The sequence below is a fragment of the Lissotriton vulgaris genome, chromosome 1_1 (assembly GCF_964263255.1).
Source record: "Lissotriton vulgaris chromosome 1_1, aLisVul1.2, whole genome shotgun sequence".
In the NCBI taxonomy this organism is placed as follows: Eukaryota; Metazoa; Chordata; class Amphibia; order Caudata; family Salamandridae; genus Lissotriton; species Lissotriton vulgaris.
The window spans coordinates 1,012,498,525-1,012,510,917 of NC_141685.1; the positions used below are offsets into that span (position 1 = coordinate 1,012,498,525).

The 12,393-nt window shown below is 46.2% G+C and overlaps 1 protein-coding gene across 2 annotated transcripts in view; it reads left to right on the top strand.

Moving 5' to 3' along the window:
* The window catches only part of LOC147748415 (uncharacterized), a 114,767-nt gene that overhangs the window by 28,524 nt on the left and 73,850 nt on the right, over positions 1 to 12,393 (top strand). Inside the window, exons 2-3 of one of the 2 annotated variants that reach the window (XM_086961284.1) lie at positions 3,453 to 3,510; positions 4,374 to 4,528. In XM_086961284.1, coding sequence (XP_086817410.1) covers positions 3,453 to 3,510; positions 4,374 to 4,528 — 213 coding nt within the window. The remainder of the gene's footprint in view (positions 1 to 3,452; positions 3,511 to 4,373; positions 4,529 to 12,393) is intronic. The other variant, XM_086961293.1, reaches the window with a different exon arrangement.

The window sequence follows — 12,393 nt, forward strand, 5'->3', positions numbered from 1 at the left end:
TTTGGGGTGATTTTGTGCGTTCAGAATAGTTGAATTGATGTATTCTGCCCTGGCCGTTTTGCAGAGTGCATGATATTTAGTTAGGGCAGATTTATACAGTTGCTTAGTGCAGGGATCATAATGAGCACGCCACCACTGCTCTAAGTTTTTACATGTGTTTTTTTCCAGTTTAAGTAATTCAGTAAACAACGGGGCGGGTGGGTGGTGCGAATTATACTTTTTCTTTCTTTGGGGAAGGCATGCATTGACAGCGGAGCTAAGCCAGTTAATAACTGCTTCCTCCTCAATGTTCGTTATAGTGGTGAGGGGCCTAGTGTTGTCAAGACATGCGTTAAATTGATTAGTGCCCAGTTTTTTCCAGTTTCTGGTCACCCTGGATTCTGTGGGGAGTGCTTGAATTATGGAAGACCGATGGATAATTATAGAAAATTCCACCAAGTAATGATCTGACCAGGGGATGGGTAAGTGTGACTTACATGTGATAGTGTTGAGATTAGAAAAAATGGGATCAAGTAGGTTTCCTGACTTGTGTGTTGGGCCTGAGTTACAAAGAGTAAGATTCAGCGCTGCTAAGTCTGATATGAGATTGGTACTAGTGTAACAGGAGATGTCATTAAAGTGGATGTTGAGGTCTCCTACAATCAGGAAGTTAGTGGCGTCCAGCAGAAGGGGTGCAATAAACTCAGGGAGAGAGGCATCCCATGAGCTAGCTGTACCAGGGGCACGATAGATAAGAGCCCCAGAGAGGGTAAAGTTAGGGGACAGCAGGAGCTTAAAGAAGCCGACTTCGCAGTTTTGTATGTCTAGATCTACCCACTTACATGTATAGGTATTTTGAAAAATAATTGCAATCCCGCCTCCCTCTTTGTCCACCCTGTTTCTGCCGATGTAAGTAAAGTTAGCGGGGAGGGCTGATGCTATGTCTGGGCCGGAGCTGTCGTTTAGCCAGGTCTCAGTGAGAAATAGAGCAGCTGGTTGGGATGTAGTGAGTAGATCAAAGACATCTCTTTTGTGCTTTGGCAATTATCTACAGTTCAAACTGATGAAAGTAAGTTTGTGCTGAGGTTCTATAAATTTGTTGTGCATGAGCGGTGGTTGCGGGAAATCAGAGGTCGCCATGTTTAATGTGGAGGGTATGGATAGGAGGGTTAAGTTGCAGCCTGAACATGTGGAAGGAGTATGCTAACCGCTAAGGGACATGGCCTGGGAGCACTGCTTAGACTTACAATCAAGAAGGGCTTCTCTAGAGTATATACGCGGTTCAGTGGAGGTTATGGCAGAGGAATTGGCCCCTTGCCCTGTCCGGTCGCGGACGGGCGCAGACGGGCAGGACTTAGGCTTGAATTCAGCGCGACAGCTGCGCGCTCGCTGCGCGCGTCCGCTTCACGGCCGGAGACACATAAGTTAAAATAGGTAGAAGGGGAGTCAGCTGCTGGTCGCTGATTGGTTGCTGGGCAGGAAGTCGTAATCACTTCCTCCGTGGGCTGATCACCGTCCCTCCACACAATCCAAACTTTTGGCGGTGGACCGGGGACACGAACACGGTGCAAATTAAGCAATAAGGTGAGTGTGGCGATATTTTAAAACAATCTTAATCACAGTGAAACTCACAATCTAGAGTGGTAAAATTTAAAACAGAGTAACAGAGCCTTTCGCCAAGCGCTCTGAGAGTATGAGAGTCTCCTAGCCGGTTCCTACGTTCAGCGCGTCAACAGCGCAACTGTGGAGTAGAGTTTTATGCCTGAGGGGAGTCAGCTGCTGGTCGCTGATTGGTTGTTGGGCAGGAAGTCAATCAAGGTTGTATTCATTCACCTACCTTGGCATGGAGAGGTCACCAATGATGATGCATGCACCAATAAACTGTGGGTGAGGTGATCTCTCCAAATATCTTTAGACAGGTGCATGGGTAAAGAGCATTCCACGGATGGATCCTGTTTTCCTAAGACCTAGGCACTTGTATGTGGGCTACAGCTGACCTGTCCATCTGCCCTGCGCGATTCTTTCTTGTTCGGTCTTATGCATAGAAGTGATGGGCATCAAGGCATCTTTCTCAGTGCCTTCTGAGAGTGAGCACATTCTCCAGTTATTACAGACAAGTCCGACACTCCACTTATTTATCTAGCTCATGAGTTTGCACATAAATCTATGTCAGGGTGGTCCCATGTGTTGGCATTAACTAAATCCATGCAAAGACAAACGATCTGCAAAGATTACTCCATTTGGTCAAGTGGGGAAGCTAGAACACAGGCCCTTGGTCCTAGAACCAACACCCCATATGGTAGTAGACTGCAAGCCACATCAGGTAAAACAAGCATTGACTAAACCAGTAAGTCTTACCCACGAGAGAGCTATTGGCTTTGTCAATACTTTTTAGCTATGTTTTACAGCAGCTCATGGCTGAAAGTGAAAAAAGCTATGTGACATTTTTTTACGTTTATTGTCTGGATTATGGTTTGTAATATGACTCCTGGAAGCTGGATACTTTCTTTCATAGTTTGCAATGTAAGAAATGAATAAATACAAACGTTTAAATTGTTTGTAGGCAAAAATAAATACACTTATTTAGCAGCTACATATCTCAGGTGCCATTAAGCCAATGGAAAATTCAGATGATATCCAATGTCCACTGATCTCAGATGATATGCAGCTGTAGCATATTGGACTTGCAGGTTCCACACATCTAGGTCACATACTGCTCCCTCATATCCGAGGAGTCATTCAGCTGTCCTGTATCTAAGGTGATTGGCAGCTACCATACATCTGACCTGATATTCAGCTACAGACTGACAGGGCTAGTACTGCAAAGATTGATTGAACAAAATGCATAAATAACCACAACTCTGTTTTAGACTTTTCAGTTTTTTCCTACGGTTGGACCTCACAAGCATGAACCCACCAGTGGCGTAACAAAAGGCCCCACAGCCTCTGCGGTGCGGGGGCCCGAGCTCCAAGGGGCCCCCTCTGGCACCGCACGAGCAGCGGGCCACTTGCCTGAGAGCTCCTGACTGTGTCCAGAGCGTGCCCCCACCCCCCATGTGCTTTGCAGGGGGCCCCCCTGGAGTTTCATTACACCACTGGAACCCAAATCCTTGGGCTCTTGCCTGATTAATAAATTCTTCTTCTTTTCTGTTACAAAGTCCCACTTTTCCTTTCAATCGCCACCGGAAGGTCCATTACCAAGCATTGCCTGACTTTATTCCATGAACTCCCATTTGTCCTTGCATATCAGAGGTGGGCATTCAATCAGTAGCAATGATCATCTTTTGCTTCAATTGTTTGATGGTTTTTCGATACTAGTGTGAATTTGCAAAGAAATGGCTGCATATATCACTCCATCCTTTGTTTGGGAGTCATTGTTGCACTCCTACCCCATTCCTCTTTTCAAGCTTCTCTGCTCCTTCCGCTCCGCCTGACATTGTCCTAAATATCTGGTGCCTACTTCTTCTTCACAGGCTTTTATGCGATGGAAACTTCCGGAACGGTTTCTGCAGACACCTCATCCCAGTGAAGGTAAGACCCGACGCAAGGCCATATGCTAGATGGACAGAGAAACTCTCAAAGGCAACTCTTCTATAATAGAGGGCTCAGAATACAGGACGAAAAGTAAACAAGCATTGGTAATGCATCGGTTTCACCAGTGCAATGAATAAAGAGATGTTTTCATTAATCATCAACCGGAAGTAGGAAAGAGCCCCCTGACAGATAACACAGGAGTGGAGAGAATGTGCCCCAGCAGCCAGAGCTGCTGACTCGAGAGCTGGGGATCCGGGTTTGAGTCTCGGCGGCACCGCGCAACATCCTGTGATTTTTTGCAAATCACTTCATCTCTCCGGGTGATAAATTGTTATATAAATATGCTGCAATAGTAAAAGGCAACATGATTTGAAAATATAGTTCCACCTAGAGCAGATGTTAACAGTATTTTGGCAGCAGGCAACTGATAAAAAAAAGCAGAGAGGAAACAGCATTACAGGAAAATATGCTACAGCCAATAGAAATGGAGAAAGGGTAAGTGGCATGAACAGGAACCAATGAAAAGTCAGGAAAAAGAGAAGTCCATTTTAAGTTTATATTAAAAATAATAGATTTCTCATGCACAGCGCAAGGGCTGTGCAGGTGAAACCAAAAAAAAAAGTGAATGAAAGATAGCAGCAGTCAAAGTCTGAAGGCTAAAGAGTGACATGTGTTTTAGACAATGAATTAGGAAGAAAGAATAATGAAAAATAACACTTCCTTCATCGTGAGAGGAAGCTATACAAAGGCATATAGACAGAGGGGAGGAGTGAGACTCATGCAGGAGGAGAGAAGAGCAAGTTAAAGGACAACTGACTTTCAGTTCACAAAATGTTTCCATTGAATGTCTCCAACTGTAGGTGGAGCAGACGGTACACCCTCCTTGGGACGCCATGTGCAACGGCCTCTGAGAAGTGACCGCAGGAGTTGGGAGGCCAAGCCAACAAGAAGCGGGGCTTTGGTCACTGCATCATGGCCACCTCACCAAACTGAGAGCAAGCTGAATTTACATTATGTAAGACTTTCATAGCTCCCAAACCATTCTTTTTTTAAATTATTTTTTATTAGCCAGCAGCCATTACATAGAGCACATACATAATCAAACATGAGTAAAAGGAAAGAAAGAGCTATACAAGGGGAGAAAGAAAAAAGGGAGAGAAGAACGTACAACCATGGAGACAGCGCATATAAGAGAACATGCAGCATAACATTTTTAAATCATTCCACCATACTATACATCAAAACATATAAACAGCCCTATCAGGTAAGACAAGTGAGATTATAACAGTTCACTAATTCGTACACAATGCAGAGAGGCAGGTTATAGAGAAATAACTCCTATGAAATATAGTCCGTAAGGACCCCCCCAGATTTTTTTTACCTAGTCTGTTTCTGTGGCCCTTTGAAGGCTTAGAGCAGAGGTCTTCAAACTTTTGGATGCCGAGACCCCCCTGTCAACATTTTCAAGCGTAAGGAGCCCCTCCTGACAAAAATTTCTAAACCTCTAGGTTATGAGGAAGGTGAGGACCAAATTATGCGACAGGCCCTTTCCTTCCATCCCTCTCTTCTCTCCCAACCCCGGATCCCTCTCTCACATTGCAGGCAGATGGTTATTAGCCCCAGGACACCTTTTGGTAACCGTAGCGCACTACAAATGTAAATAATAGGCAGAAGCAGGGGATCCACTAGACCTGAACTTCGGGGAGGGGGGGGGGGGGATTAACACTCCCAGCCAGGGCGTGTCCAAGCACTGGTCACACACGGTGCAACAGTCTTTCCACCTTCTCCATGAATTCCATCACTACCACTTACCAACAATACACCTCATCTCTCTGTAGCACCTGTCTGACAAACATTTCATTTGCATGGTACATCTTCTTTGTACCAGGCACTTTAACCTTCTGCACTGTGTAGGTGACAAGAGTGCCCATGTGACTGCACGGTGAGCAATGCAACAGCGTGAGAGTAGGGTAAAAGAAGTGACTGCAGGGTGAGTGAGTTGACCATATGAATTTGGGTTCGGCTGTAAGTGCAGAGTGGGACAAATTAGTGCATGGTTAGTGATGGCCTTGTTTGAGTGAGCTACAGATTGAGCAGTAAGGGGGGGACAGGTGAGTGAAGTGTCACATGAGTGCAGGGTGAGAAGTGTGCTCGTGTGACTGCAGGGTGAGGTACAGAGTGAACAATGCAAGTGAATTTTTAGTGAAGAGTGATCACTGTGAGAGCAGGGTGAGCGGGTGAATGTTGTGAGTGCATGGCGATCAGTGTGAGTGCACTGTGATCAGTGCGAGTGGATTGTGATCACTGTGAGTGCAGGGTGAGCGGGTGAACAGTGTGAGTGCATGGTGATTGGTGTGAGTGCATGGTGATTGGTGTGAGTGCATGTTGTTTGGTGTGAGTGCATGGTGATCAGTGTGAGTGCATGGTGATCAGTGTGAGTGCATGGTGATCAGTGGGAGTGCAGGGTGATAGCTATGAATTTGAATTTAATTTGAATTTGAATTTAAAAACATTTGTACAGCGCTCGCATACCCAGCGGTTTCATGGCGCTAGTGGTGATCAGTGGACGGCAGCAACTAGGGGATTAAGTCGGGTAGGCTTGTGTAAACAGGAAGGTTTTAAGATTTTTCCGGATCAAAAGGTAGGAAGGTGAGGTGCGTAGAGTAACCGGGAGGGAATTCCAAAATGTTGGAGCCAGGACAGCGAATCTCGCTCCGCCCGCCCATTGCTTTTTAAAGCGGGGGATGGTAAGGAGGGCCAAATGGGCCGAGCGAAGTTCTCTGCCTGGACAGTATGGCTTAATGAGAGAGCAGATGAACTCGGGAGCAGTGCCCGATCTGGCCTGATACGTGAGGCAGCCGAGTTTGAACAGGGCACGCTCTCTCACAGGGAGCCAGTGCAGTGTTTTGAGTAATGGAGTGACCCGATGATATCTGGGTAGGTGTTATGGCTGGATTTTCTGAGTAGGTGGGATCAGCCCCCAGGGGCCCCTCCAACCCAGCCAGAACGTACTCACCTTCCCTCCTCAGGACCACCTATCCAGGCACCTGGTACCTACCTGAGGATGGGGAACTCGCAATATACAAGCTCATATTATTAAGAACACCACTAAATCTATAGGGATACTAAGAATACTCACTGATTACTAGGGATATCCATACCCTACACCACACTTATTCACACCAGTTGGTCTCGCGGCCACCCTGACCCAGACCGTTCTACCCTAGGGCAGATATGACACACAATCCGGTGCGTCTACACACGGGCCTGCAGAACCCAATGCTCCCTTTTCCAAACTGTTAGCAATCCTGCGAAACTACACACTAGTTCGACCACCTAGTGCTCTCATTTACTCAAGCCACAATCCAGTGGGTATACACACTGGTTCGACCCCCCAGTGCTCTCATTAACGCCGCATATCAACGACGACCACATTCCTATGAACACCTATACATATATATATATATATGGGGAAGTCTCTTCACTGAGGGTCTGCTACTACAATAATATTATGGGATGGTGTACTAACTTAGTCCCTTGGTTGCAAGTCTCCTCTCTCCCTCACTATTACTTACCTGATCAGGGGTAGCATCTGTTCAAACAGTAATACTTACCAGGAAAGATTATCCTTACTGTATGAGGACAAAGATATACACACTATGTGATTGAGTTATTTCTTGATTTAAGCGCTCCTACCCCCCTTTTTGATCCATCAGTGGCTCAACGGCAACTGGCTTGAAGCCAGGATAACTTTATCATAAAAGAACTCATGCACACTAATTCACTAATTAATGGGGTCATTTATTATTAGTACAATATAAACCTTTACACAGATCTGACAAAGACTATAGGTAGAACACACTGCTTGAAAGAGAAAAGAATAAACATAACAGGAACACTCCGCTGAAAGGGAAAAGATTAGACATAAAGTGTAAGTGTAACTAATGTGATGAAAACAATATCACCTGATTAGTGTGAAGTCTTGTTCTAGCTGTCATCTGGGTTCCTCTCTCGTCTGTGCCTTGGCTCATCTCAGACTCTCTCTCTCTCCTGCACTCTTGGGTACACCTCTGCGCTGATCGCTCTGTCTCTGGACTCCTCTCCCCCACACGGACTGTCTCCACCTTCTATCTTCAATCTTAATGGTTCCTGCCGCTCTGATCACCGTTCATTCCACTAGCTTATTCACTCTGTCTCTGCGCCAATGTCCAATTAACTCCATCTGCTCCCATAGGTTAGTCCACGATCTCTCCTCCGTCTCTTCTAAAAGGCATTACTTCAGACTCCAGCTATTCACACCTCCTCCTGATAAGCAACTGCTTCTGACTGCTTCCTTCAGTTCCAGCTCACTATTCAACTCAGCTCTTCTCCAGCTTGAACCCTCTCTCTCTCTCTGCCAACTCCACTCCACTGCTGGACCCTCTGCTTGACTGACTGACTCCGCCTCTGCACTTCACTGATATAGAATGCTGTTTCCTCATGGAAAGTTCCAGCCAGCAGCTTCCTCCCACCAATCCCATGCACCAGGCTCCTTGCGCTAGACGCTCCCACAGTGACCAGTCTGCTTGTTTCGTCTAGAGACCTGAGCCCGGGAACAATTCCTGGTTAGATTCAGCTCTGGCCGGTTCTCTCCGGTCCGCTTAGGGCGAACAACAGCCTTAACTATAAACTTTGCCTTTGCCCTGAAAAGCCTCTCAGCTTCATCAAGATGGAGTCCCTCTAGCTCTAGGCCTGTAGGCCTGAAAGGGGTGAAATGCTCCTTAGCTCTGTCAGAATACCTACATAAACCATACCAAAGTGTCTAATATGTCAAAGCCAATAGGCAATAGACAGGTTAAAGTCAAGAATAAAGGCATATTAAGCAGCTATCCTCTTCTAGATCTGGAAAAAAGGGCTTAAAAGGGCCAACACAGGCTAAGAATACCTATACTAGATGCGAGCAAGATTAATGATCTATATCACTGCTAAATAAAGCCAAAAACTCTGCCATAACAGTAGGCCATGGATCAGGCGGGCCGCCTGGTTCTGCACCAGTTGTAATCGATGGATCATGTATGCAGGGGCTCCATTATAGACTATGTTTCCATAGTCTATGCGGGACAGTACCATGGCCAACATAATAATTTTTAAAGCTGAGGGAGAAAAGAAACGAGAAACTTTCCTAATTATTCTAAGGGAAAAGAAACATGAAGAAACCCCGGAACTGACTTGCCGGTGAACAGTGAGCTGGGGATTAAGAAGGATTCCCAAAGTTTTCACTTTGGACACGGGAAGTGGAGGGGCACCAAGGGAGGGGGCCAGAAGGAAGGGGACCAAGGACTGCAGCCACCTCCGGTCACTACCAGCTCGGTTTTGTCCGGATTAAGTTTGAGGTGGCTGCAGTTCATCCAATCTTGAATGAGCGTCATGGTTGTTTGGACGTTCAGGGCAGATGAAGGTGAATGAGACAGATTGAAGATTAACTGGAGGTCATCCGCGTAATTGAACACGGTGACCTCCAGTTGCTGTAATATAAAAATGAGGGGAAAAATATAGAGGTTGAACAAAAGAGGGGAAAGTGATGAGCCCTGAGGGACCCCGCATTCTACCTTGCGAGAGGCCGCCGCAAAGCCAGCCAAACGGACTCCTTGAGTTCTCCCAGCAAGGAAGGACTCCAGCCAAGAAAAGGCTAAGCCTTCTATGCCCGCCGCCCTGACACGGTTAAGGAGGATGGTGTGGTCCACCGTGTCAAAAGCGGCGGATAGATCTAGGAGAATCAAGGCTTGCGGAAGGTTGGTGTCGATGCCTTCACGCAGCTTGTCCATGACTGAAATGACCACTTTTTCTGTAGAATGCAGGGGACGGAAGCCTGCTTGGCAAGGGGAGAGGCAATGATTTGCCTCAATGTGAGTGCTCAGAGTAGAGGTGATGTGAGTTTCAAGAACCTTTGCAAGGTAAGGGAGGAGTGAAATGGGGCGGTAATTGGAAGGGGAGGAAGGATTGGCGTCCAATTTTTTTAAGATTGGGATGACAACCGCCAATTTGTGTGAACTGGGAACATGACCATGAGCAAGTGAGTCATTAAGGAGGGTCAAAGGGGGGGTAGGGCAGGCTGAGTAAACTTCCCTGAGGGTACAAGCGGGAGCAAAATTCAGGGGAGAGCCTGACTTGACCCGTTGGAGCAAAGGGAGGAGGGTGTCCGTGGTTAGAAGTGGAAAGTTGGTCAGTTTAACGGTAGTGGGGGGAGGGGAAGGGTCAACAAAGGTGAAGGAGGGCGGAGGGATGTAGTGTTTAATTTTAACAACTTTGTTATTATGAGTGCATTGTGATCGCTGGGAGTGCAGGGTGAACGTGAAAGTGAAGGCGAGAATGAGAAGTGAGTAGTCTGAAAGCAGGGTGCATTCCCAGAAACTTGAAGCGTAGGGTTTCAGATATAAGTTAAACTATTGCTATAATGGCATTAATCAGGGTTCGAGGGTGGAGGAAATAAATAATGTGCTGATCCTGCAACAAACTTCTAGTCTAATGATTAGGGTTACCAGCTCATTATTTTGATGGCCCAGAAATAAGCAGTCACCTACAGCTGTATTTCTTGCACTTATCTGTGAATACTTAGAACAGCAAATATAAATAGAAAGCGCTTTTAATTGTGTTCTAGGGATGCCTCAATGATCCATGACTAATAATTAAAGAGAATAAAGACAGAAAAGTCACATAACTAATTAATACAGACTTTTTTATTTATAACTCAATTTAGTGTCAAGAGCAGGTCCCTGCAGGATCTTTAAACACATAGCAGGCATGTTTCTTTTGGCAACACAACTTTATATTTATTTTCATTAAATGCATTCTCACACTACAGCAGTAAGTGTAAAAATACAAATGTAAGGAATAGGCAGAGTAGGGGCCCAGGGGGTACTGGAACCATAAAAAACCAAGCTTTGGTAATCAGTTAACAAAGGCTTGTAAATATGCTAATGGTCTTTAAAGACCTGTGAAAAACTTGGGCTGGAGATAAGACTCCAGACACTGCCCAGCCGAGGCCCCAGGAGCGCGAGCTGCTCTACAGCAGCCGGGCTGAGACACAGGATGGGGTAGAAGGGGGGCTGAAGCCCTGGAGGCCAGGGCAGAAGTGACACTGTTAAGGCGCGACCCCCTTTGTATCGCTCCACGGCCCCCCCTGGGGGTCGCGCCCCACAGTTTGAAGACCCCTGGCTTAGAGGCTGGTTTCTAATTTACATATCGCAAGCAGTTTCCTTTCCACATTTCAAAAGGAGGGGGGGGGGGGTTCTTTCTGTCGCCACAGTGATGCTATGCAAAGTCTGGCTCCCAAACCATTCTAGCTGGTTTCTCAACACTTGGTGGCAGGTAGAGCAACACTACTAGCTGAACAAACTAAGCACATTTACTTGCAACAAGAGCAAACAGCTATATGAGAAGTAACAGGAGAAATATGATTTGCAAAGATTTGATCTACTGCCCAAATAGCATTAAGTGTGTTGCTAAGTCAATTATTAGGGACAGTCATCTGCTGAGTTCTGCGTGTATGTACGTGAGACAGCACCCACACCCGGGGGTGGGAGATTAAGTTATGAGGGAAGAGGGATGGATTAGAGATGGGCCAAGCTGAGCAAAGGTCGTTGCACAAGTAACATCAGGAGCAAGGAGTTTCCTGTCTGAGTACAATGAGGAGACAAGGTATCATTCTGGGTGAAGATGATCATGAGGAGGAGAGGTCCTATCCTATGTGAGCAGCAGAACGAGAAGACAAGCTCTCATCCTGTGTGAGTATGAGGAGATGTGGTACCAATCATACTGGGTGCGCCCAAAGAAGAGATACAGTTTCATCCTGTGAGAGTACAGGAGGCAAGAATTCATCCTGTATTGGTAAGATGAATACAATAGTTCTCATCCACTAATGATCAAGTTTTACCGAGGAGGCTGATGGCCCTGTAAGGATGGGAAAGATAATTCCTTAGGAAGGCCATTTTTGAGAGGTAGAAAGAACCCAGACTGTGCAATTGTTAGACCCGGGCTATGGGGGTCTCTCTGCACCTCTGAAGAACACAGCTTTAGGTAAGGCCTAGGCTTAATCAGAGGATTCACACTGTGGAAAGAGTAGAGGCATCAGGAACATAGGTTACTCTGCCTCCAGGAAGGAGTAGAACCTGTGTCTGGTCCTCCGTACATTATGGAACCAAATCATCCTGCCTGCCGTCTGTGCTCTTTCGATGCCCTGTTGGCAGTGGTCCCTAGGACAAAGAGGAAAAAATGGGGTGGTTCATCCTTTTCGTTCTTTGCAGCGACCACCTGGAACTCTCTCCCTCTGCAGCTTCGCTCAATAGAGGAGGAACTCTCCTTCAAATGCCACTTGAAGGCGTGGCTGTTTGAAAATGCATTTATAAAACTTGTTGCACATGATCAGTCTACAGGACTCGCTAGCACCAAGACACTCACTGGGTAGCTGTGAGCTCTATAAGCCAGATGATTGATTGATTGATTGATTGATTGAGGAACATAAGGGAACAGGCCTCCTGTAAGAGGAGAGACAAAGTGCCAGGGAGAAATCATCACTGTATGGAAACAGGAAAGAAATCAAAAAGTTACTAACTTTTGATGTAATGGACGATAAATACATTGGGCCTTATTTATGAAGGCCTTGCGCCACCGGTGCGTCACTTTTTCCCATTTTAAAAGTGACGCACCGGCGGCGCAAGTCCTTCATAAATAAGGCCCATTGTCTCACTCTACTTGAATAGTGTTTTCCTGGAGTGGTAGGAAAAATGCAGATAGATGTCTTCAGAACAACTGCCAATAACTCTCGCCCATGTTTATGCATCTGTTGTTATGATACAGACCAGAGGCATTGTGCCATCTTCTCTGTCAGATGAGCACCCTGGC